Here is a 27,764-nt window from a genome sequence, read left to right on the forward strand (position 1 = left end):
GCTAGATGGCTGTGGGAGGGATTACTGCAGCTGCTTAGCCAGTAGGAGTATTGCGTGGTAGCTGACAGGCCGATAGGCAGCTTCTAATCTCGGCCATCCGTGGACATGTGTATGCGCTGCAGGCACGCTGTTGAGTGTCTGCTCCTGTTGCTCAGTAACGCTCCAGTTCTGGCCCCGTGCTGCCCTGATGCACGGAGCTGTGTAACGACCCTGGGGAACTCGGCGGACGGCCCGGCGCCGCACCTCCCCCCTAGCCGATGCGGGGCTGTCTCCTCACCTCTATCTTCTCCACAGGCGCTGTATGCCGCGGTGGGGGTCAATGCAGGCGCCGGAGCCGAGATCTCACGTCCCCCAGCTCGTATGGCCTTTGCTCCGCTCTCAGCCCACACAAGCTTCACGGTGTCGGCGGCGAGCCCACAGTCGGCTGCAGTCTCCGGATGCTGACGGCCGCGGTCCAGGGCCCCCCTGCTGGATTCGGCGGGATGCTGCCCGCAGGCACGCCACGCTCCAGCCGCCAAAGGTAAACAGTTTGTCAGTCACACGCCGCCAATGAAACACTCAGCCACCAGGCCTCGGGCCACACTGCAGCCTCGATGGCGCAGATCTCGTCGCGGGTGTTCTACACCTTCTTTCTGGACCCCGGAGGTAACAGTCAGCTCCTCCAATTGCTGGTATCGATGTTAAAGCCCCAATGCAGGCAAAATTGATCGGATGTATGGCAGATTGTTTACTCAGTCGGCAGAGCCGGCAGATTAGGCGGCCATCTCGAAGCTCGGCTTGGCCACGCCTGTGTGGAATCTTAACATAGTCCTCACAAGATTAATGGGCCCACTTTTTGAGACCATGCACAAATGCGAACCACAGTTTCTCTCTTGGAAAACCGCTTTCCTCATTGCAATCACTTCATTAAGGAGAGTGAGTGAACTACAAGCATTAACCATACAAGAACCCTTTTTCCAACCACACAGAGACAAAGTGATTCTTCGTACCAACCCCAAATGTTTACCTAAGGTAGTATCTGCATTTCACATAAATCAGTCCTATTTTCTCTTCTCTTGTAGGTTGATATCCTTGAGGCGGATCCCTGTGGGTTCTGCTTGATAAAAAATAATGTAACGTTTCAAGAACAATCCTATTTCACACCGCGAAATGGGTCTAACATAGACTGTGAGAAATTACGGAATCGGTTTACATCCTTTCATTTTGAAGTTCTAATTCGTGAAAATCTGACTGTATTACCGATATTCTTCCCTCAACCTGATTCAGTTGCAGAACGAGTTCTACACACCTTTGATGTCAGAAGAGCACTTTTGTACTACATTGAAAGAACAAAATCTTTTCGTAAAACAAAACCATTTTTTGTGGCATTTGTGCCTTCCACACAAGGGCAATCCTATCTCTAAATCAGGAATTGCAAGGTGGACTGTTAAGTGTATTCAAACTTGCTATGCAAAAGCAAAGAGAACTCTAACTGTACCCCCCAGGGCACATTCCACTCGTATGCTAGGGCTTTCTTGGGAAACATCCCCATAGCTGACAATTGCAAAGCTGCAGCATGGGCTACACCGCACTCATTCACGAAGCACTATTGTGTAGATGTGTTAGCGAGACAACAAGCCAATGTGGGTCAAGCAGTACTTAAAACACTATTTCAGATAACTCCAACAGCTACAGGTTAGCCACTGCTTTGGGAGGATACTGCTATATAGTCTATGCACAGCAGGTGATCTACAGCTCACATGCCCTGAACGTAGAATGTTACTTACCGAGTAAGCATCTGTTCTTGGCATGTAGAGCTGTAGATTCACATGCACCCACCCACCTCCCCGGATACCTATGGCTGCTGTAGTTCTCACATACATATGCATGGACATCTCTATTCTTTACTCTTACTCCATTCTCACCCTCTGCGGAAAAACAATCTAACAACGGAGTCTATGCCCATGCGCACTATCACCGAAAGGAGGTGTCACCTACCTCGTGACTGGAAAAGACTTCTTCGAAGAAAATCAAAGTGCAAATATCTGGACCCAACACTAGATGGCGAGCTATGCACAGCATGTGAATCTACAGCTCTGCATGCCAAGAACAGATGCTTACTGGGTAAGTAACATTATACTTTGGGGGAATTGCAATATTTTGTTAAGGGAAGAATCCGCAAAGAAAATTGATGGAAACAGAAGGGAAAGAGCAATCTATGGCATTGTTCTTCTTCACAATTGAATCTTTACAGGATGGGAAGTGACAGTTGTTCGATAGGCATTCTTTTTTTTATTAGAATGGCTCGACACATCAATACTCTTTATTAGTGGAAAAGTGGAACACCTTATGTAGGAAATTGCCTCTTTTTGTATGATCATGCCCTCCCTCACCAAATTTCAAATGATGCTGCTTGTTTTATGACTCTCTAGTGCCCTGGGTCCTGCTACACAGGCGGCAGTCTTTTGTGCTGAGCCTCCCAAACGTTTTACACGATCATCTAATCCCCGATTGGCATATATAGTTGCCTTTGAGTCCCTAGTGTATGGTACAAAGTTTACACAGACTAGTAAGTTAAATGTCACCAGTGGAATACAGCACTTGTTGTGCCACCACTGCTGTGACAAAATGAAAATGTGTCTCCAAGCCTGTCATTGCAGCCTAGTCAGGCAGCTTTTAAACTGCCAAACTCAACATGGCAAAAGACCCTCCCTTGCCTCAGCCCCTCCTTTTTTCTTTCTGTAAGTCACCCTTAAACCAGGCCCCAGTAGTCCAGAAGGAAGCATGGCTGTCATTTAAAAGGAGATGTCGAATTTAAACTTTACAGGTCCTGACAGTGAAAATTTGAAATTTACGTTTTCACTGTAGTAAGGCTGGTAGTCCAATTGGCTAACATAGACTCTCACTAATCACGTTAAGTACTAGTTTCCAATGGGACCACCAGCAATATTACTCCAAGGTATCACATTAATTGTTACATTAAACTTGACTCATTGCTGTGGTCGGATTTAAGGTAACTTTTAATTGGAATTGGAAGGTGACTTTAGAAAGATTCTATTTTGTTGCTCAAACCTCTGGTGGACCGAGAACAAAGAGAATCTGTTGATGTGTGGAGGTGTGACCTCCTCCAGCATGATGGCTACTGGGAAGGGGCCACAGGTGGCAGCTTCAAAGAGGCTACTGCCTTAGTGAAGCAAAGTCACACCTCGCAAAGCCCACTCCTTTGTGCAGGTTCCATAAGGGGAAAATCTGTTGCAGAACTGGTTTTGAAGGAGGATTGGCTCATTATGCTGGGTATGCCATTGTGGTTTGCCTAGAGCTTCTCAAAAAGGAAGAAGGCTTGTGCCATCCTGGTTTGGTAAAGAAGAGTACCTATTAATTGTTTGGTTGTCAAACCCCTTGAAAGTGATGTAAAGTGGGAATGGTTGCCTCAGGGGAACTATAGCCCCATTGTATGGTGAACTGTCAGATCTCACAAATGTTTAGATGGCTTAAAAGCAGCACAGTCCTCAGCTCAGTACTTGACTGGAAAGAAGACTGAAGAAGGACTGCCCTGCTGTTCCTTGGACCCAGCAGAGAGGATGCATTAAAGACTGGACTGCACCCATGGCACCTCAGGGACCGTGAAGAGGACTGTTCCTGTTGTACCACTCATGGAAAAGATCTTCACTTGTGCCAGGACTGAAGAAGTGACCACATGTGCTAGTTGGTTAGTCTACTGTTTCAGGACCACCAAATGCTAAGGCAACCAGCACCCCTCAAGAGCCCAGCTGACCAGGAATGCAGAATGCTGACCTTCCAGAGGTGTCTCCAAGTCTATGCGACCCATTGCTGGAGTCGAAGTGGACCCTGGTCCCCATAAACAAAAGATTTGCTTACCTGTAAGCAATTGCTGAGTCTGCTTTAACCAAGAGACAAGTTGACCAATGCCGACTGGTCCTGCACTGGACTTCCCTGCTGCTTTGTAGAAGATCAAGTCTTGAGGCTGGAAACGACCCCTGCGCTCACGGATACCAGAGTGGCTTCAAGGACACTCTCTGCATCTCTTCAGAATCCTGAGCATTCTGTATCCCCAGCATCATTACTACTACTTGGCTGGACCATTGTAAAAGATAAAAGTGCACTGAGGAAACCGAGACTGCTGGAGCCGGCAGGTAACTGTCTACTAGTCCCTAAGTGGTCCCTGTGACTTGCTTCCAACTCGTTGTGGCCCGTCCAAGAGGATATTGGTGGTAGTTCTGGCCCGTTGCTCGATACCAGCCAAGCCAATTACAATGATTTATTGCATTTTTATAGAATGTACTTTTCTTTGAAACATCATGTTCGAGGCATATGAGCTGCAGATCACACACTGAGGATAAGATCGCCATCTGGTGTTGGGCTCGGATGATTGCAGGTTGTTGTTGTCTTCGGAAGAAGCCTTTGGTCACGAGGTTGGTGACTCCTCCCCTGGACAACAGTGCGCATGGGCATCCACTCCATCGGCAGATTGTTTTTTTCCGCCATTGGGTTCGGATGAACTTTTTTCCGCTCCAGCAGAAAACTTCCAGCAATCGATTTAACTCTTTAATCTTCATTCCATCGACGTCGACATCAACTCGGACCGGTTCCGGAAGCGGCTGATGGACAGGACACCCTTCAAAAAATGCCCCCAGTGTGGAGCGAAGTTCCCCCACAGTGACCACCACGAGGTTTGCAACCTCTGCCTGTCGCCGGAACACAACGAGTCCACCTGTCCAGCTTGTTCCGCTTTCCGTTCGAAGAAGACCCTCCGGGACCGAAGAGCTCGACGCCATATCATGGCCAAACCAGCTCCAGAACCGGAGGACATCTTTGCTCAAGATGTTCCCGAAGACGACACCGAAGATCTCGAGATCGTGTCCGAGGCCGACGATTCCGATGACCTCATCACTCCAGGGCAGCGTGTGAGTACCACCCCCCCTGCCCCTGCCCCATCCAAAAAAGCATTGGTCAAGACTCCGCCAGCTGGGCCCAGTCGCGACCGGAAATCCTCTTCAGAAGCCCCGCCCTCGGGCCCGGCTCCGAAGACATCTAAGCCTGTGGGTGGCTCGGGCTCGAGCAAACCTCACCTGATTGTGCCTTTAACACCCTTGGCACCCAAACACCCACTGTCGGCACCGAAACAGGCTCCAAGACCGAAATCTCCTTCGGCACAGAAACGTTCCTCGGCACCGAAGTCTCCACCGGCACCGAGACGTTCTTCAACATCGATGCCTGAAAGTCCATCGGCACCGAAAACTCAGTCGGCACCGAAAACTCAGTCGGCACCGAAAACTCAGTCGGCACCGAAAACTCAGTCGGCACCGAAAACTCAGTCGGCACCGAAAACTCAGCCGGCTCCGAAAAATCCATCGGACCCGAAAAAATCATCGGCGCCGAAAACTGCGTCCCCGCCAAAAAAAGCTCATAAAGACCCGAAGCGGACATCACAGACACCACCTTCGGAGCCAGATGAACTTTTTCGACCAGATCCTACTCAGAAGCGGATCTACATCAATCCTAACACGGGACATGTGACTGCCATCCCATATAAAAAGCGGAAGCTGGACACTACACCTCCTCCAGCTCCCATACGGAAAAAGGACTGTGCTACTTCACCACTTCGTCCTTCCTCTCCTGTTTTACCTCCTAACCCGTCCCCCCCTCCTCCTCCTGATTCTCCTTTACATTTACCTTTACCATCTCCCTATCATTCACCTCCTCCACAGGATGATAATGATGACTTAGGGGGAGGGGCGGACCCTGATTTATTTAATGATCCTGTTGATCCAAACGACCCTTTTACGTTCCCAGACCCAGCACCCATGGATGACTGGTCTTATCCTATACCTGACATGCCTGACCCCACTACCTACCCCTCCAAGCCCTCCCCTCCTGATGACCACCTAGGGTTCGGCCAACTTATAAATAGGGCAGCATCATTCCACGGCGTTACAATGCACACAGACGCCCTTGAAGAGGACTTTCTCCTTGATACCTTTGAGCAGTCACAAAAGACTGTTCACATACTGCCCATGATCAAAGGGGTTATAAAGCATGCTACTGAAGTCTTTAAGGACCCTGTTCGAGCTAGGGTTCTCAACCCACGCATCGAAAAAAAGTACCGACCAGCCCCGCAAGACCCTGCATACATTAAGGCCCAGCTCCCTTTAGACTCCCTAGTCGTATCAAATGCCAGGAAGCGCGCTAACTCACAGACAACTGGAGAAACGCCTCCCCCAGACAAAGAGTCTAAGCTTTTAGAAGCATCGGGCAAACGGGTCGCCGCGCAGGCGGCTAACCATTGGCGTATTGCGAATACCCAGGCCCTGTTAGCCAGGTATGATAGAGCGCATTATGACCAACTTGAGGACCTTATGCAACATCTGCCTGAACCTTTTAAGTCCCAGGCCTCTGACCTCATCCAAGAAGGCAAATTAATATCTAATGCCTCCATTAAATGCGCCTTAGATGCAGCGGATACTGCTTCTAGAGCGGTCAATACTAGCGTCTTACTCAGACGACATGCCTGGCTCCGTATTTCCGGTTTTAAACCGGAGGTTCAAACCGCAATTCTAGCTCAACCTTTCAACCAAGAGCAACTATTTGGCCCTGCAGTGGATACTGCATTAGAAAAAATGAAAAAGGATAATGAAACTGCCAAGTCTATGGGAGCACTGCAGTCTCATCAAAACCGGGGTTCCTTTCGTCGCTCCTTTTATAGAGGAGGCTCCAAAAACACATCAACTGAGACCACGTCCACCTTTAAAAATTCTGGACAAACATCCCCTAACAGAGGTTATTTCCGGGGAGGTTATAGGGGAAACAATAACAAAGGTCGAGGGCGGGGCAACAACAACAACACCCGCACCTCACCAGCCACCAAACAGTGACTTGCCACCACTCCCCCCAGACCATTCCACTCCGGTCGGGGGGCGACTCCAACAATTCCTGCCTGTCTGGACTTCCATCACCACAGACAGGTGGGTAAGACAAATTATCCAGTCTGGCTACTGCCTCGAACTCATACAATCCCCCCCAAACATACCGCCCAAACAACGTCCAATGTCCTCGCATCATCTCTCTCTCCTCAAACAAGAAGTTCAATCCCTGTTACAAAAACATGCGATAGAACCAGTCCCCCTTCAACATCAGGGAAAAGGGGTATATTCTCTATACTTCCTCATTCCCAAAAAGGACAAAACACTAAGGCCCATACTGGATCTCAGACTACTAAACCAGTATATACATTCGGATCATTTTCACATGACCACTCTCCAACAAGTCCTCCCACTTTTACAACAGGGAGACTTCCTCGCCACATTGGACCTCAAGGACGCATACTTTCACATCCCTATGCATCCCGCTCACAGAAAATATCTACGATTTGTGGTAGATGGGCAACACTATCAATTTACAGTTCTCCCATTCGGAGTAACAACAGCACCCAGAGTGTTCACCAAGTGCCTAGCAGTCGTGGCAGCGCATCTCAGAAGACAACAGATCCATGTCTTCCCCTATCTGGACGATTGGCTCATAAAAGCCAATACATACCAAAAATGCGTTCTCCACACTCATCGCACGATTCAAACTCTCCACGATTTGGGATTCACTATCAACTACCCCAAATCCCACCTACAACCTTCCCACTTACATCAGTATCTAGGAGCAACCATAGATACATCCAAAGCCATTGCCTATCCCAGCACAGCCAGGATAGCCAGTATACAAAATCTCATCTCTCAATTTCAAACTCATCCATCTCTTCCAGCAAGAGTCTTCATGCAGCTCCTAGGCATGATGGCGTCATGCATCTCCATAGTCCCACACGCACGACTTCAAATGCGTCCCTTACAGGAATGCTTAGCACAACAGTGGAACCAAGCTCACGGACAACTTACCGATCTGGTGTTGGTGGACAGTCGCTCACTTCGATCACTGAAATGGTGGAACACCATCAACCTGTCCAAAGGGAGACCGTTCTTAGAGCCTCTTCCACAAGTTGTGCTAACTACAGACGCATCTCTCACGGGGTGGGGAGCCCACCTCCTTCACCATACCACTCAGGGCAGATGGACCAGCCAACAAAAACTGCTCCACATCAACCACCTGGAACTCTTAGCAGTGTTCCTAGCACTAAAATCCTTTCAAATTCACCTAAAGAACAAAACTGTCCTCATACGCACAGACAACATGACGACAATGTATTATATACAGAAACAGGGAGGGACACACTCTCTCCAACTGTCCCAACTGGCACAGCAAATCTGGAGATGGGCAATTCCCCAAAACATCTACCTGTTAGCAGAACATCTCCCAGGGATCCACAATCAAGTGGCCGACCTCCTAAGTCGCCACACACAACAGATCCACGAATGGGAACTACACCCCAAGGTTCTACTCCCCTTCTTCCAAAAGTGGGGACAACCAGACATAGACCTGTTCGCCACTCCCGAAAACACAAAATGCCCAACCTTCGCCGCCAGGTTTCCACACCCACAGTCGAAGGGCAATGCCCTATGGATGAACTGGTCAGGCAGATTTGCGTACGCCTTTCCGCCTCTCCCACTAGTTCCATTTGTGGTACGCAAACTGAAACAACAGTCACTAACACTAATACTAGTGGCTCCCACTTGGGCACGTCAACCGTGGTTCACCACACTTCTGGAACTATCTTTAGTTCCACATCAAAAGCTACGCCTCTCCCCGGATCTATTAACCCAGAACCATGGAGAAATCAGACACCCAGATCCTCAAACACTGAACCTAGCGATCTGGCTCCTGAGGTCCTAGAGTTCGGTTACCTCAATCTCCCTCCAGACTGTATGAATATCATAAAGGAAGCCAGACGACCTACTACTAGAGCGTGTTATGCCGCTAAATGGAAACGATTTGCCATCTACTGCGCTAATAATGACATACATCCATTGGATGCTTCCATCCAAAACATCATTTGCTATCTACTACACTTGCAAAGATGCAATCTAGCGTATTCCTCTATACGTTTACACCTAGCAGCCTTGGCAGCCTACTTGCAAAATAGGCAACACCTGTCCCTTTTTAAGGTACCAGCCATCAAAGCGTTTATGGAAGGTCTCAAAAGAATTCTTCCCCCAAGATTACCACCTGCACCAGTGTGGAATCTCAATGTGGTTCTAACAAGACTCATGGGTCCCCCATTTGAACCTATGCACAAATGTGAATTGCAATTCCTAACATGGAAGGTAGCCTTCCTTATCGCAATCACTTCCCTGCGCAGAGTAAGTGAAATACAAGCCCTTACACTTGAGGAACCTTTCTTACAACTACACCGTAACAAAGTGGTTCTTAGGACAAACCCTAAATTTCTTCCAAAAGTGATTTCCCCTTTCCATCTTAACCAATCAGTAGAACTACCGGTCTTCTTCCCAAATCCAGACTCGGTAGCTGAAAGGGCCCTACATACCTTAGATGTTAAAAGAGCCTTGCTTTATTACATCGACAGGACAAAACCTTTTCGAAAGACAAAACAACTCTTTGTTGCTTTCGCGCCACCACACAAAGGCAACCCGATCTCCAAATCAGGAATAGCCCGGTGGATAGTTAAATGCATCCAAATATGCTACCTCAAGGCTAAACGTACACTTACAGTTCCCCCTAGGGCGCACTCCACGCGTAAAATAGGGGCTTCTATGGCCTTCTTAGGCAATATTCCCTTAGAAGACATTTGCAAGGCAGCCACATGGTCTACCACGCATACCTTCACTAAACACTATTGTGTTGACGTGCAGGCCAAACAACAGGCCTCCGTGGGCCAGGCTGTCCTAAAAACTTTATTTCAAGCTGCTGCAACGGATACAGGCGACCACCGCTAAGGGGAGCACTGCTGTATAATCTATCCTCAGTGTGTGATCTGCAGCTCATATGCCTCGAACGGAATATGCTACTTACCAGTATGCATCTGTTCTTGGCATGTAGAGCTGCAGAGTCACACACGCCCGCCCGCCTCCCCGGGACCTGTATCTGTTCCAGCATCCGTCTTACTTAGACATTACACATGGACATCCTTTCTTTCTTTTCTATATACTCCATCTTTTCCCATCATGGCGAAAAACAATCTGCCGATGGAGTGGATGCCCATGCGCACTGTTGTCCAGGGGAGGAGTCACCAACCTCGTGACCAAAGGCTTCTTCCGAAGACAACAACAACCTGCAATCATCCGAGACCAACACCAGATGGCGATCTTATCCTCAGTGTGTGACTCTGCAGCTCTACATGCCAAGAACAGATGCATACTGGTAAGTAGCATATTCCATCTCTGGTTTACCTCAATAGATTTTTGTTATTTTAGAGCCTATTTAAAGATAAAAAAGACTCAATTTTTATAAATTGGCGTCGGATTTTTTAGTGTGTTGTGTTTCTTAAATATTGACGGTTTTGGTACCTTTAAATGCTTTACCCTTGTTCCTTTGATTATGTCTGATTGCTCTATCTCGCAGCTACTCAGGACTGAGATAAGGATTTTATTAAAGAAACCTAACTGGGCCTGATAAATATTGTGACATAATTACATGGTGAGGTCTTATAACCACACCACATAACAATCCACATTCTTACACCTTGTATCTCTTTACATGCATCTTTAAGCAGATGAAGAAACGCAGGAATAGTCTAGCTACTGTTGATTCAACACTGCTTTCAAGATCAGTAGCTCTTGCCAGCAAAGGGCAGTGTGGTTTGGTGGTCTGAGACCGAATAATCAGTTGAATTGCTTATCCAATGTTACTATCTCTAGATGGTGCAATTTGGTATGCATGTGAAGGAGAAACAGCTTGTGCCAAGATGCCGTATTACATAATAGGAACAACATTTCCTACAATTAGCTGGGATAGGCTGGCAACTTCCAGTAAAGCTTGGGTGAAATTCTGTCTGTATACATGAAATAACATATTGGGATGTGTACGTAAACACGTATTCCTTCTTTTTTATTCCCCATGCCATCTGCAGAACTGAGAATGGCTCCGCACAGAGGCAAGTGTACCACACAGTAATGATAACCCACTCGGTATTACCATGCCATATTCCAAACCACTTGTGATTTGCCACAAAACTAGCCCTCTTTGGAAAAATCAGTAGATAGGCAAAGTGAGCCTTGTAGGGCTCATTTAATATGCGGGTAAAGCAAGTTCTCCAGGGTTTGTTGAGGATACTGCCAGTAGTGCATTTAGCTGGGAATCTGTTGGAACACCATGAGCTTAGCCGTAGAACAGCATCTGGGCTAAAAGGAAAGTACCCTTACACACCGTCTCTAAACTACATAGCAGTCACCCATGCACTGTCTATGCTGTGTGTCCATGTATGAACCTGTTCATATTTATTTGGATTTGGCAGGAAGTCTACTGGGCTGTTGTTGGTGTCTACTTCACACCCAGTCCATCAGGGAATAGAGTACTCGTAGCTATGATTACTATCATGGCCTCTGACTCCAGCCATAATGAGGCGAGATGCTGGTTTCTATTTAACCTAAAAGTGACACTGGGACACAGCCCCCACCTGAGGTCAGTTGAACACAGCTTAGACAGTGAATTCCCTTGTGCATTATGGAACACAGTGAAATCAAAATGCACAGATTCTGATGGGATCATCCGAAAAACAGCTGCGGAGTACTGGAGTCCTCAACAGCTGAAGCGCGGGCTGCTACCATTCACGGGGAAGCATCCCCAAGTTCTCCTTTCTGTGAAATCAGTGTTGATTGGTCAACTACTTTACTTTCAAAGTGTTTCATTGAAGTCCTACTTGTTTTGTGAGGTCAGCTCATGGGCAGTCAAAATAGCATACAGCTTTAATATTGATAATTTGGTGTCATATCACAGTGCTTATGTGCTTAGTGCGTCTTTCTACCTCTTACTATTTCAGACCCGTCACAGTCAACTTCCTGGAGGGATTTATGGTACAGATGGTGCTCCAGTTCCTGTACAACGGGTAGTCACGTACTTTGATGGGCAACACTGTCCAACTCTACGTGGGAAACCAAAGCTCTTCTTCATTCAAGCCTGTGGTGGAAGTAGGTATATGTCGTTGTTTGTGTCAACTTGTGTTTTCTGGTTCTAAATTGTCCTAATCCCAGTGAGGTTTGAATTTCAAAAATTAAAGCCAAAGTGAGTGCATCTTAAATTGTCATTTTCCGATTATCAGCCATAGGGTTGCCTTCTTGTTCTGACTCCGCAAGGATTAGTTGGTTTTCTTGTGTCTCTTCTTACACAAGACCAAAACAGGAAGGTAAAAGAGAAAATGGCATTTGTAGCAAAGCACAGGCCTCTGTTCAAAACCATAATTAGCAGATAATCAGTTATTTTATTTCTTCTGCTCATAAAAATTATTCTTAATTGCAGCAGTTTTCTAAATGACCAATATATTGCATCCTGACTTCAGGTCATGTCTGAGTAGGTAATAGCAATACTAAATATGGTAAACTGGCGCTCCCTGGAAATTATGCCAGTGCCAAGAAGGGCGTATTATTGTGCTAGTTGAAGCTGGAGGGGAGTGCTGTCCTGTCGACAGTGTGAAGCCATATGCCAGCAATGTCTGGTGCTGTCATTATTTTCTTGACATTTTATGGCTTGCAGCTTACACTTGTAACGCATCCTCATGATTATCTTTGTCTGATTTGTTGCAGATTGAAGTTTTCATGTGTGGTTGGGAGTGTTAATGCATAAAGAGTGACCTATATAGGAAGAGTTTTGCATCACTTGTGAGGTTCTGAAAAGAGCCACAAATCATGTACATTGATGCTGGGTTTAGACATGGAAATGTTTGAGTGCCAGGGAAGAGTAGCATTTTCATACATGCTGTTATTTTTAGGGGTATACACTTGGTGCTAATGAGTCTATTCGTACAGTTTGATAAAGATCGAGGTGTGCCTGGTTTGGTGGGCATTGGTGGGACGTGTTCTAGTGGTGCCTTCCCTGTGGCTCAGTTAGTAAATATAAAGGTTGAGTACCCTGATAAGCTATGGGAAATGAGCAGCCCCCTTGTAATAGCGCTGAAGGATCAATCAACAGCATGGCAGCCCAACGGGTCCTAAAATTTGTAGGTGTGGACATGCTGAGCCAAGATGTGTTAGCACTCGGGAATGAAACAGAACTGTCTAAAGCTCAACACAGATAAAACTGAAGTCCTGATCTTTGGGAGCAAAGCTCTCCATGAGACTCCTTCTCTTGTCCAACAGACCTGGGACCCACGCCCATGCCAAATACTTCAGCATCATCGTGGGCGACTAGACTCTGTCTTGTTTGTTGTTCTTGGCTTATAACAGGAATCCGTCTCGGTTGGGCTGAGCTTTATGTAGGCACTGTACATCCAGGTCTGGCTGATGTGCAAGCATTGCTCGAGGTGTTGGATGTCTGAAGCAGAGGAGACATTCAAATACCGTTCTGTGTCATCGGCATATGGGGGAATCTTGATGCTGTTATCTGTGAGTAGATCACCAAGCTTCTCAATGTAAAGATTGAAGATGACAGGAAACCATAAGGAATCTGGGGTTTCCACAAGTGATAGCGATCTTTTGTGACCTGGAGGTGCCTATGTGAACTAACCATTGTTGGTTGGAATGGTAGGAGGTGAACCAGTGAAGGGCATTGCTGTTGTATCCCGTTTGAGAACAGGTGTGTTAGAGGGTGATGTGGTCAACTGTGTCAAAGGCAGGTAAGCGGTCTAGCAATATCGGGAGGCAGGGGTTACCTTCATTTGTGGCCAGCAGGGCATTGTCTATGATGTGTAAATTAGCGGTCTCCGTGTTGCAGCGTGGTGGTTAGATGTGATCTTAAATTTGAACATAGACTAATTTTTCATTTGTCTTGCTGATGATTGTTAGGTGAGTGATGGTCCAGTAGTTGATGAGGTCATCAGGGTTTAATGTAGGTTTCTTTAGGAGTGGACTGTCTTGAGACCTTTTGGGAAGATGCCTTGTGTAAGAGATGTGTTGACAATGGTGTAGGAGAAAGAGAGCATCCCCCAGAGTGCACTTTGTCGAAGGACGGTGGACGTCAAGAAGATTGTTCGATGTCCAGGATGGTGAATTTCCAAGCCCTCCTTCTTGAAACTGCTTAACGTCGGGCCTACTTTGCACTTCAACCAGTGCTTAATTTGAGCCGCAGATTGCAGATGGGCCCTCCGGCACTCATTTTGGTGTAACAGTGCTTATTTTTTCTCACCAGATTTTGATCCAGCGCAAGAGAGAGAAAAACACAAAAGGAGGAATACACTGTTTTCCCATCTCCTTGATGGGAAAACAGTGTCAAAGGGAGAAAGAAGGGATGACAAAGAACCTTCAAGAGTGAGATAAAGATGCAGGTAGTGTCTGGTGGTGGATTTAAGAGGCATGAGATGGACTCAAGGCTATGCAGTCTTACTGTTCGAGGCACCTAACGTTTGATAGCAACGACCTTAGGCTTCTGAGCAAAACTTTGGGCCCGGGCTTAACCTTTTACAAATTATGCACTGGCTTTTATGTTGCTAGAAACTAGAGCCTGCATTCTATTGATGAATTCATTTAGCAGAACAAATGCTAAGGTCACTGTTGCCAGGTGGATAACATCAGGTGTCACCTACTGCTACACTCTTCATGAAATCCAACTTCCACCCTTTGTCCTGGCTCACTCCGGCAGGGTTTGATAGCATTGATGGCATTTTGTATGCATATACCTATCAGAGCTACCACATCCTGCCAACATTGTAACCTTAAGGCTTCTCCCTGAAGCGATGCACATTTTGACCACAGTGTCTTGCGGAGCATTTATGCATTGGCCTAAGCTGCACAATGCTTCATTCTGTTCCTTCCCTTTCCATTTTCATTTGCTATTAAATTTGAAAATCAGAGTTAATCATGTCTGGAGATAATAGTAGGGTACAGTACCCCCCGCCCCATTGCATTAGATATATTCCATGTATTCTTTTGAGTGCACATTTCTTATTTATAATTGCATACTGTATTTAGTATTGTTTGCATATATATTCCACTTGCTTTTTAATAGTTTGATAGTGCATAAGTTATTTGTAAATTTGTATTAACATGGATTATAATGCTTCATAGAAGTAAGTGAAGGTGCAAAAAGATTAATATGTTAATTCTTGCATTTAACATTATTCTCTGTGAGGCTCGCTCTTTTCAAAAACATCACATAAATGTATTTAAGCTGGGTACAGACAAGTATCCTCTTTTGTGAAGGCCACTGGCACTGCAGGCTTCTCTGAGCCACTGTTGCCTTATTGACTTGCTGGGGATGCAACAACTCCCTGAGTGCTGACACAAAGAACAACTCTTTGTGGCACACAATTGTTGTTCAAGCTAAGGTATGCAGCTGAGATGCCACTTTAGAAATTGAGACAGACAACTTTGGGTGGTTTACTAGGGGCAAGAAGGTAGTGGTTGTAGAACGGAGACTGGGTCCATCATTTCATGCAAGAGAATTCTGATACTGTTACAGTGTTGCAATTCTTTTTAATATTTTTTTAATAAATCACTTTTATTGCTACAGTTTCGTTTATTTGTTTGCTTGCAGCTATTCACATTATCTGCACCAGAATAGGATGATGATGATTTTAATAAAATCATTAGATATATTGTGTGTATTCTTGAATGTGTCTGTTCATGGTCAAAAGAGATTTGGAACCCACTAATAACAAATACTCCTGTGAGTTGCACAGGACGGTTTGCCCTAACGCCCCATCCTTATGTAATGATCAGCTGGTTCATGGGTTACAGTCCACCAGTTTTCCTGTCTCAGGTTGGTAAGTTGGCATTGAGCCTCCACTTTCACCAGAGGGTTTAGAAAACATCTTAACCCCAGGCCGTTCTTTGCTTAAAAATGAAAAGAAAAACATATCACCATGATTAGCTTCCTTCTCGCAACCTCTCAGCCATTGGGCAAAAATACATGAAATAGTTAATTATTTTTTCAAAAGGGGAGTGGGCAGAGGGTGCACATATGTACTGGGGAAGGTTAAGGCATGCAGCGTATGATGCAAGCAAGTGTATGCCGCACTGGTGTGCACCTCGCTGGATAGACCATTGTAAAAGCTTTTTCTGGTCCTGCAGTTTGTTTGCAAGTTAGCCCACAACGCTAGTGAGAGAGGATGTGGTCTAAGAATAGTAATCCGTGACACACCTTTGCTGGGTGTTCAGGAGGGGCACATATGTCTGTCTGTTGCACAGTAAGGGACACCTGGACATTTGTTGGATTGAGAGAAAGGAGGAAATTTGTACTTTCTATGGAGTGTATCATCAGACGGTAGAAGATCTGTGCTGTTTGGGATTCAAAGAGGTTCATCTGTGTTAGAGAATGGTAGACATGTCTGGCATGTAATAGGGGTTGGGATGTCTTGTGAAAAAATACATCTCCTCTGTTGGTGGTAGGGAGTGCTACATCTGCAGTGTGAGTGGCATGGAGTGATATTCCAACGAAGTCTGTCTGGCAGAGAGGTGGATCTGTTTTTTGTGTTCTGTAGGAGGAAGTGGTACACCTACTTTTTGGGCTCTATCACAGCGTAGAAGATATGCTGCCTGTGGCGGATCCTGCTATATCCGAATTCTGTGGTTTGTATTGAGGTGGCACCACTCTGCTCTGCCTAGGCAGCACAGCGAAGGCATGGCAGAGAGATAGATAATCAGCAGTGGCTTTTTTCCCTCTACCATAGGTTTTCTAATAAATCCATTTTTAAACCACTTCAACATACCTGTATGCCTCTTTGCTCGCTGCTCCAACACTATTCCCATTTGTAAATTTCTTGTTCTCTGCTCATCCCCCAATGATTGTTGAATCAGATTGTGCCCCCTGTAATTGGCAGATTGTTTTTACCAAGTTACTTCCTCGCCTTTTATTGTAAATGAAAATAGCAGTAATCTTTCTTGTGTGATGCGTGTCTGCTGTTTTTATGGTACCTTCAGGTGGACGGGACAGGGGCTTTAAGATGGACTCAGCAGCACCAGACATCGGCGATCAGAGTGCACATGTACAGAGTGATGCTACACCATTTGGCATGCAAGCAGGAGGCCAAGACCAGCCGGATGCAGTCGCCAGTCTCCCCACTCCATGTGATGTCTTGGTGGCCTATTCAACTTATCCTGGTGAGTAAAGTAAGTGCCTCCATTCAGCAATATTCCTGTTGGATTTATAAGCTAATGCCAGGGTTTTAAATTTCTTGTGGGTCAATATTAGGTGTTTGAAACCAAAGAGTTAACATTGAAGAAATTGAATTGTCTTATTACCCCAGACCTTTGTATGGTCTCATTACTGACGGTCTGCTCATATTCTTTCATTACAAATTTAGCAGTTGCTTGAGATACACATTATCTGATCTTATAATCTCTTTTTATTATTAATATTAGAAGCTAGTATTAACTTTATGAAAGCATTTTAGAATCTGATGTATCAAAGTTGTACGACCCAGGAATTAGTTGCAAACTGGTTTCCAGTTGCAAAATTGGTTAGGTGAGGTGTTTGAAAATATGAAAACTCCACTTTCATAAAAATTGCATAGTGAATCCATACCAGTTTAGAGTTGAAATGGCGATTCCCAAGATGTGATTTCCTAATAGATCACATATAGTATTAAAACTGTTGCAAAATGCAAGTAGTAGAAGAACAGGTTATTTCCACATGCAATTTATCAACAAGTGGAAGTCTCTGGTAACCAGGTTCAAAGTATAAAAGGAGGTCGAGAATGCCAAACACCCTTTTAAAATGGCAGCCGTCTATGCTATCATATGCAGAATGTGCTTCTTTCTAGTTCAAAAGAGGAGGAGAATGAAGAACGAGTATACAGGCAGCAAGTTATTCTGTTTGAGCGCAGTGAGAGGGAAACTTGTGGTAAATGTAAATTGAGCAGGCTGGTCATATTAGAACTAATAGATGCCCTGAACCATGGAACATCCAGCGTAGTCAATCAGACCCTGCCAATGTCCAGGTCATGTGCTCCCTACACCTTCTGGTATCAGGAAGCTACCAGGGCATTGTTGCAGTCCGGCAGAATATTTTAGAGTGCAATCTCTATTGTTTTCGAGCGTTCCTGGATGCTTTAGGAATGATGCTTCTTCAGGTATCCTGCTAAGGCGGAGGACCGTCACCCCACTGCTTTTAAGCAGTGTAACTAATGAATAAATAAAATGATAATAACTGAAAGTCATTATTTTAATTGTGTATGCTGCTCTGCTGTCAGAGTAGGGCAGGGAAGGAGTGTTTTGCCCACTCCAAGTGCACACGAATGCTTGGCCGGCCCAAAACATTAATGCGCACTTTGCATGTTCTCCACGCAGGCTGCATTACAGCCTGCGTAGAGAACCTGTCCAGGCGCTCAGACCAATCACAACACTGCATTGCAGGGTTGTGATGGTCCGGGGAGCCTGGGTGCTTCCTGGTTCCTATTCCGGCCGAGTACTGACGCGGAGGAGAGACTGGAGAGATGCGGTGGCAATAAAGTGTTATTTTTTTACACCCCCCCCCCCCCCCCCCCCCTTTCCCGCTGCGCCACCCCTTATCTGTGCCGGCTGCCGCTGACCACACTTGCATCCCTGAATCCCAAGGGAATGTAGATATAGCATTGTTTGAAAAAGAACACACTCCGTGATGGAACGTACATTTAGACTCCTGAAATACAGACTCAGCTGCTACACAAAGTCGGAAATCCTTGGAATATGTGTCAGAGACCTGATGCAGGATCATTGCATGTTATGCTGTCTTGCACAACATTATGACGCAGAGAATACTTCCCATACCAGACAATAATGGCTCAATTATTTTAAAGGTAATTGCCGTACCTATCATGCACATATTAGTAAGACTTGTGTAATATCAAGTACTAACTTAAGCATCTGTTTTTCACAAGTTGTAACAAAATAATATCTGCCAGGCTAGACTTGTGCTCAGGAATGAATCTCTGAAAGCACACATTAGAGACTCAATATTTTTATAGATACCGACGATGTATCTGCCTACTTGTGTGTGTATATTTGCACTGAAAAAAAAAACCAATGGTTAAAGGTAGTTCTAATCAGTGCATATTTTGAGGCGATTAATTGTCAACACCTGCATTTATGACAGTGTGCCACGTGGTGGCGCTGTTTGCCTAATTTAAAGATGAGCACAACAACAGTTGCCTATAAATTCAATATGCATTACAAAAGACAGATACCTGCCTCTCCAGTCATTCTTACAGATTTGTGGGTCTGGAATAGTCTGAATTGTCACATTTGTACAAGTAGGATGGGCAGTAGTTGTGTTGGTTCTGTCATTGACAGTGCTGGCAGGGGGCAAAGGGTTGTGCAGTCTGTAGTGGCCTCCTGACAAGGGCCCTGGCACTTATTTGTGTTGCAAATCTAGCAATGGTTATAGTTAGGTGAAAATATCAGTTAAAACATACTGTTTTAAATTAACAGAACCCCTGAAATTCACCAGTTATACCTATCTCAAATAACTTACTTCTTTCTTAAAGTAACTGTAGCTTGCGCTCCTGCCATGTACAGTGTTGTAATTAATGAATGATGTCATTTTAGATGTTGCAGTGAGGCTGTCAGTGATGTCATAGAACATGTCATGAGTGATGTAATATGTTGGGTAATTAGCATCGCATGGCTAGGGCGCGGGTTATAGTTGCGTGAGATCACTAAAACTGTTATTTTTTGTGTGTGTTTAAAATGGTATGTTTTAACTGAGCCATTGCTGGCCTCAGAGACCCTATCCCTCGGAGCAAATCCTTTTTCTTTTTTGTGGCAGGAGCATGCAGCCCTCCTTCCCGAGCCAATACTGCCCTCTGCCACCCAATCAACTGGGGTTTACATACATTTCAAGGGTAGGGGGATGCACGGCCTCCCTCCCTGGGCCTTTGCAGGCCCTGAGACCCCATCCCCTGGGGACTAAGGTGGTTGCCAAGGGGGACCTGCAACACACGACATTAGGGGGCGCCGGGGGAGACAAGACATATACATTTTTCATACTACTATAGGTATTATGGTGGGATTGTGTGGCTTCTGTTTTATCTTGATACCTAGGCATTGTTTGTTATGCCCTCTTGTGTAATTGATTTTAAATTTGTGAAATCCTACTACAACTCCCATAATGAACTCCACCTATATTATCTCAAGATAGGGTTCGATCAGTGCTTGATTTGTAAAAGAGTGAGTGCCGGGCACAAAGATTTGTTCACAAGCCTGAGGCTGGTGTCATTGAATGTCGGCATACCGGCCACCAAGGTTGCGTAGTCTTGAAACCACCTCATGCCTCTTTAATCCAATACCAGACACTCTCTGTCCTTTTATTCCACTCTTGCAGGTTCCTGCCTTCTACCTTTTGTCATGGTTTTTCTGTCTTTCTTTTCCTCCATCTTTTCTGTTGTGTATGTTCCCCTTTCTTGCTGTGGGTCAAGTCTGATGAGGAACACTATGTGCTGGTCCCTAAAACCGTGTGCCAGTGAACCAAACCTGCAATCCCCAGCTCAAATTAAGCACTGGACTAGATTGTGTGGTATCAGGGTGGTGTGTGAGCATACACTATCGAGAGTCCCTTTCTGAAAATTAAACCCTAATTCAAAACAAGGAGGACGGGCGTGCCACTGAACTGTGTCTCCCAGACTTGTTCAGACATATCAATGTTAATGACTCTTGTCATACCTTCTCGTGTGATAGTCGAGTCCCCAAGCTCCTCCATGAGTATTGTGGTAGAGGGTTCTCCTCTTGTGCCAGCTGCTTCTCAGACCCTGGTGTCTAACTTCTCCTTTGTTTGCACCTTCAGGTCGCACCATCGCTTCCTTAACTCCTGTATGCAATAATGCGTTACTACAGCAACATTTATTTTTCCTTGACTTCCCAGACCTATTTTATGAATTTTGGTCACTTTGGCATATGCAGCTTGCCAAACAACTGGTCAGTGTTCAGCGCACATTCCATGCCAAGATCTCCTGCTCGTCATCAGAAAATTTCTGTTTATGGATTCCGCCACTCGCCTCTGTTTCCGTTGCTTGCGTTCTCTAGCTGCTCCTGATAAATCTCCTCTCACTTTTCTAGGTCAGCAATGTACCTCAAGCGCAGGATTTCCTGGTTGGTGAGGTCATCGGTTGCTTACAGTTCGATGTTCTAAGTTGGCAGCCAAGGATTCACATTTTTGATTATTAACGATTCGCAACTTTGTTATCTGGTACTAGGGTGCATTAATAAATACCATTTTGCAGTACGCAAATTGCAGATCAGTAGTTTTTGCAAATCTCCAAGTTGCAATTTTAACGTTGGTACATTCGGTCCTTATATCCATTCCAAATAGGATTGTGCTTCACTTGAAGCTAACAAAGCCCATTGGGACAGTAGACTAGAATTATCATGCAGAAAACAAATCATCCTAGAATATTTAGTCAGGCTCCTCACCAGGGAGCACAGGTTAGGTAACGATCAGGCTTGTGAATCGAGTGGAGCCGCTGCAGCATGGCATATCCACAATGACCATTTATAGACAGATTCCCTTACTGCCGTGTCTGAGCTGTGGAAAGGCTGATAGTCCAGCAAAAACTGGGGAAATGTGGAATAGTTTGACTGGAATTTTGTTGATGGGTTGATATTGTTTTAAACTTCCAAATGGTGTATGAATTTTAATATATTAACTTGATAATCATCATTTGTATCATGATTCAGGTCTGGCTATGATTATTTTTTATAGAAAAGCGTCAAACCTTCATTGTGTATAACTGACATTTTGCTGTAGCAGCATGGCAGTAAATTGAAATTGCTATCTCGCTGCCTCACCGAAGGCTGCCAGATAAAGAAAATAAAGAGGGAAAACATAATATTGTCCCCACTTTATATTCTGTTGACAACTTTAAAGAGAACCTATTTACGCTGTCTAGTGTTTTGCCCAGAATATTGCAAGTTATGTTTGGCAGGGGCTTTGTTTAACTAGAATGACTATAAAATACCCTGACACCGTCATCACATTGGAATACATACTATACCTGAGATTAGTTTTTTTTCTGCCATTTATCCTAAAGGTGAGGTCTGTTGATGTGGTGGAAAACAAGGAAACATTTGGCCAATTTCCACCACCAACACAGCAAGGGATTTCACCACTGATCAGGAGAATGCTGCATCATAGCAATTACGCGATGATTACAATAGACAATAGCATCAAGTTGAAAAGGTGGAAAACATCACAACTCTGCTCTTGGCGTAATATATGCTATTCCTGGAAACGCTTCGATCGTATTTGCAACCTTTTCACACTTTGTTTACCCCGGGAAATGCTCTATGTAATAAGACTATTATGTTGTGGCTATAGCATTTTCGGACTCATTATATGATAGCAGCACTAAAATATGCCAAAGATTTTCTAGATTAGGGAAGGGAAGTTGGACTTTTTGGAGATTGCCCGATATCGTGGAGGTAGAGGTAGAGGGAATGAGTTATTCCTGAATAGAAATAGTTAAACGACTTCATATAATGGAAGTCTAAGCCAAGGGACTTTCACCGAAGACAGCAAAGTAGTTGCATAGTCCTGGGAACTATTTCATTTTTTGTCACCACTTGCATTGAAAAACCTATGCCAATCACAGTTGAAAGTCTACCTTAAGAGCGACAAACCCACTAAGCCAGAAGATTGACTTTGAGTCAGAGAACCTTCCAAATCCATGTTTCATCCTGTAAACAAGACCCAGATACTCAGTAATTCTAATACGACAATTGGCCATTAGCTGAAAATTTATATCCACAAAAGGAAAGCCTCAGTCCAAGTATCAATACTTTTGAATTCAAGACTGACCACTGGGCTTGACCTAAAATTCAGTTTCTTCACTTCTGTAACGATAGGGCATTGCCTTTTTTTTGTTTATGAAGATTACTGATCACACACTTGGGTACATGCAATATGTGTTTAGTAACTTTTAACCAGTACATAAAATGATTGTATGGTTCTCCTGTGCACATCTTACCTTTATATAATGTTCTTCCTAGCTCAGCCCATTTCCCTGTGGTCTCCAGCTGAACCCTCTCAATCTTAAAATATTCATGTTATGTATTCTATCTCACAGCAGGGACACACTTGCATTTACAGCGCACACAGATACTACAGTGTTCTCTTTTCCATATATATCTACCATTGTACTTTGGCATCACCCTACCTGCCTTCTCCTTTTTCTCGCTTATTGGCAACTTTCGCTCACCCTAAATCTGAGTCTACTGCTTATTTTGTTCTCTTTCTCACTTTGTCATCAGGTTTTGTGTCGTGGAGGGATCAGAATGTTGGAACATGGTATATCGAAACCTTGGATCGTGTCCTTGCTGAGAATGCGGACTCCGAGGACCTTCAGACTATCCTTGTCATGGTAAAATATCCCTTGGGCATCTATTCAGTTTGACCTCAGTGTTGTGACACAGATGTATAAATGAGTAATGCCAAACATTAAACAAAGACATACTCCCAGCTTTTTATAGGTTGTGCGATAATGTCTTTATCATCAGTCTATTAAAGCTCCTATTGTATTGCCTAAAACGCCTGTCATGAATTCCTATTCGCTTTCTTTGTTATTGACCTCACACTGGTTTTTGTCCATCTGGAAATCATGGATTTGTTGTCCTAGTATAATTTGTTATTAAGGCCTGTTTGATTCAGAGTCTTTCGTCGTTGCATAGTGTTGTGCCCACAACTTCTGGAGGAGACTTCTAACCACAGATTATCCAGTATTAGGGGTGTCTTTCATAGATTCACATGCCTGAATCATTCCCCGTCGTCGAGACGGAAGCCTCCGGTACATAAAAAAGTAATGTCCTATAGACATACATAGAGAAAAATAGGCCTAAGGGCCTCCCCTTAGCAGCCTATCCTAGTCCTTATGTAAAAAGGACCAAACTCTTAGAGTCAGCCAATCAGCTATCACCTCCCTCTAGCACCTTCCTGGCAGGAGCCTCAGTCCCTCAGATTTTCTACCGCACGTTGTGCTAGGGAGTCTCCAACCTGAGTTCTCCTCAGGATTTCTTCAAGCCAGATTGTTCACTTTTTTGGTGACTTTCTTCTTCAAGGATTTCAACGCTGACTACTTCAGGCCTCTTTTTGCTGCAGTGAGTGTTTATTTCATCTACAACTCCTGGCATGTCTGACTCCCAGAAGAAAGCCCTTTTCAGGGCTTGCTCTTCATGTGGGAAGAAGAGGCTTCATGTGGACGACAAGCATGACTTGTGCTTGTATTGCCTTTATCCGGATCACGTCCCTAAGGACTGTAAAATATGTAGGTCTTTCCCTCATAAGACCTTGAGAGACAGGGAGGGTCGCCTTCTTATCTGGCTGGACAGGCTCAAGGACAGAGAGAGTGTGGTGTCCTCAGAGGCGAGCTTTTCCGGAACCTCTGAAGTCTCCCTGAAGAGGCCGAGAGTGACATCTCCTGGCCCCTCAGACGCTCCTCCTATGAAGACACACAAGAAGTCTTCAGAGGCAAGATCTTCAAAATCTTCAGTGTCTGACAAGGACTCTCTCACTTTCAAGAAGCCTACTCTGTCGGCCACAAAAATTGCGACACCTTCCTCGGCGCAGAAAAGGCCATCAGGACATGTCTCCACACCAACAACGACCGTGTCCACATCGACAGCGTCGTCTGTCTTCTCGTCGACGACGACTACCCCTTCTTCATCGTCAGCAGGTACTCCTATCTCGTCTATTATACTGTTAAAACCGTCGTCGACGTCTAAGTCATCGTCGACGACGAAGATTGTCCCGTCGACGACGACCTCGTCGATGAGGAACCCACCGTTGACGGAAGAGTCGACGACGAGGATGTCGACGACGAGTGCGTCGAAGGCGTCGACGACGAAGGCATCGTCGACGAAGATGTCGACGACTAAGGCATCGACGACTAAGGCATCGACGACGAAGGCGTCGACGACGAAGGCGTCGACGACGAACGAATCGTCTACGACCGCATCGTCGACGAAGACATCGTCGACGAGGAAAATATCGTCGACGGGGACACCGTTGCTAACAGCCATACCGTCGACGACCCCGTCGTCGTCGTCCATGGGACAGAAGACAGCAGGGGTTTCTGTACAAGGATCTGCTTCTGGCAAACTGGCCAAACCACAGATTACACCGGAAACGACATCTCCAAGCAAGGTACAAACCAGTTTGCCTATGGAGATTCTTCAGAGTGAAGAGTCTGAAGAGGAGCTCTTTGAACAGGCTACTTCCCCTTCTGAACTCTATGTCAAATGTCAAAGCACGGACGAGGAGCAGGAAGATATGAGCGCGCAGGAGCGCCCCGTCCAGGAACAGGTTCGCACGGAGGTCACTCCGATGGTTTGCCTTCCTCTGTCAATAGTTCAGGACCTCAAATTCCTTATCCGGGACTACAAGCAACGTTTCCCGGAATCGCCGGCGTTGGACGCAGGGGTCCCAGTGCCAACTACAAACCCACCAACGACAGCCCCAAGGCAATCACGGCCGGTTACGCAGGTCTGCCATGAGAAACCGCCTCCTCAGGTGATAGTCATCGGATGAGGAGGCTGAGGAGATGGAAGAAGGAGAGGTCCAGGGAGACCAGTCGGACCAGGATGAGGAGGAGGAGGAGTATGTGGCATCCTCACCACCTTCCCCACAACCGCGCCAAGCTGATTCACCGCCAGTGGATATTGGTGGTTTTCATAAGGTAATTGAACGGGCCGCGACGCGGTTCCATATGGTCATGGAGTCGACGGAGACTGAGTGCTTCCTGCATGACTTTAAGGAGCAGACGAAGAAGACGACGAAATCGATCCCGATCATCGACTTTCTCTGGGACCAGGGAAAGAAGCTAATGCTGACGCCGGCTTCCGTTCCTGCGGTTGTTCCACGCCTGGATAAGAAGTATAAGGCTCCGTCCACGGCACCAGCTTGCCTGACTGGCCACCCGAAACCGGATTCGGTCGTGACCCAAGCGGCCCAGAAAAATTCTCGTAATCCCTCCTCTCCTCTGTCAGCACCACCGGACAAGGAGGGCAGAAAATTGGACACGATTGGCAAAAGGTTTTCGACCACTTCGGCAATGACCATCAAGGTGGCCAATTCCATAGCCCTCTTGGGGCGTTATAACCGCCAACTTTGGGAGGATATAGCCCCATATTTAGCAGAACGTCCGAGCGCAGTTCAGGAAGAGGTAAAGGCACTACTTTCTGAGGGCCAGACCTCTGCAGCCGAGATCATCGATTGCGCCATAGACGTGGCCATGACAGGCTTTCGTCAACCGGCTGGGGCTGCGGTCCTGCGCCGCCAAGGATGGCTGAAGGCAACATCGTTCAGGCAGGAAGTGCAGACGAAGGTGCTGGATATGCCCTTCGACGGACAACATCTATTTGGAGATAAAATTGACGAGGCGCTCCAAGCTATTAAGAAGGACACTGACACAGCTAGAGCGCTTGGAACCTTGCAGGCAAGGAACCAGTCCTTTCGGGGCAACAAATCTAGAGGCCAGTCCTCCTACAGAGGATCCTTCCAGAATAGGTCCTCGTATTCCTTCCAGAATAAGACCCAGTACCAGCAGAAGCAGCAACAAGGTCGGCAGTCGTCTTATGGAAGATCTACCTTTAGGGGTAAGAACCAGAAGAGGGGCACCGGCGGACGCCAGTGACCAGTTACTCCAGCCAGTCCTGCTACCATCTCCCTCTTCACAAATTGGAGGAAAATTGACCCATTTCCTGGAAAATTGGCGCATCATCACCTCAGATCGTTGGGTGCTCCAACTCCTCAGATTCGGCCATTCCCTAGAATTTACCACCATCCCGCCTGCAACCTCACCACGCAGGTTCCCACACAAGCACCTACGGCTGCTGCTCCGGGAAATATCGGAGATGTTGAGGAAAGGAGCGATCGAGCGGGTTCCATCGGCTCAGAGGGAGAAAGGATTCTACTCCCGTTTCTTTCTGAAACGCAAGAAAGAAAAGAAGTGGAGGCCCATTCTAGATCTCAGGGCACTCAACTCTTTCCTGAAGAGTCAGTCGTTCAGGATGGTGACGCTCCAAGAAATCCTAGGCATTCTAGAGGAAGGAGATTTCATGACATCCTTGGATCTTCAGGATGCCTACTATCACATCCCGATACTCAGGGGGCACAGGAAGTTTCTACGTTTCGAGGTGGCAGGACAGCACTACCAATTCAAGGTCCTACCGTTTGGCCTCAAATCCGCTCCGCGGATTTTCACCAAGTGCCTTTCTCCTGTGGCAGCTTTCCTACGTCAAATGGGTCACCAAGTTTTCCCCTACCTCGACGACTGGCTGGTCACGGCGCCCACGGCTGTAGGCGCAACCAAATCCTCCAACGCCTGTACCAATCTTTTCCAACATCTAGGATTGACTCTCAATCTTCAGAAATCACATATGTCCCCAACAAGAAGCATCACCTTCCTCGGGGCGACCTTGAATACGGAATGCGCGAGGGCATTTCCTTCAGGCAAAAGAAAAAACAAGATCATATCGCTGGCCAAGGCGGTGGCATCAAGGAAATCCCTAAGAGTTCGCACTTTCAAATCACTCCTGGGAATGATGTCTTCTTGTATACTACTCATCCCTCACTGCAGGCTTCGGATGCGTCCATTGCAGGAAGCTCTCACGAACCAGTGGACTCAGAGTACAGGTTCGTTCGAGGACATTGTGAGGATAACACCGCAAATATCCAAGAGCCTCGAGTGGTGGAAGGATTACAGAAACCTGTCGAGGGGACTGCCGTTCCTGCTTCCAGCAGCGCCACTTGTGATCACCACCGATGCATCTCTAGCGGGCTGGGGAGCTGTCCTTCAGGACCTCAGAGTAAGTGGC

The 27,764-nt window shown here is 46.0% G+C and overlaps 1 protein-coding gene across 3 annotated transcripts in view; it reads left to right on the forward strand.

Annotated features, from left to right (window-relative positions):
- CASP9 (caspase 9) overlaps positions 1-27,764 on the forward strand; it is a 133,018-nt gene that overhangs the window by 77,914 nt on the left and 27,340 nt on the right. For 2 of the 3 annotated variants that reach the window (XM_085604158.1, XM_085604160.1), the window contains 3 exons: positions 11,876-12,023; positions 16,905-17,084; positions 23,205-23,314. In XM_085604158.1, the coding sequence (XP_085460284.1) occupies positions 11,876-12,023; positions 16,905-17,084; positions 23,205-23,314 (438 nt within the window). Of the gene's footprint in view, positions 1-11,875; positions 12,024-16,904; positions 17,094-23,204; positions 23,315-27,764 lie in introns of all 3 variants that reach the window. The other variant, XR_014961309.1, reaches the window with a different exon arrangement.

The sequence above is a fragment of the Triturus cristatus genome, chromosome 1_2 (genome assembly GCF_964204655.1).
Source record: "Triturus cristatus chromosome 1_2, aTriCri1.1, whole genome shotgun sequence".
Lineage (NCBI taxonomy): Eukaryota > Metazoa > Chordata > Amphibia > Caudata > Salamandridae > Triturus > Triturus cristatus.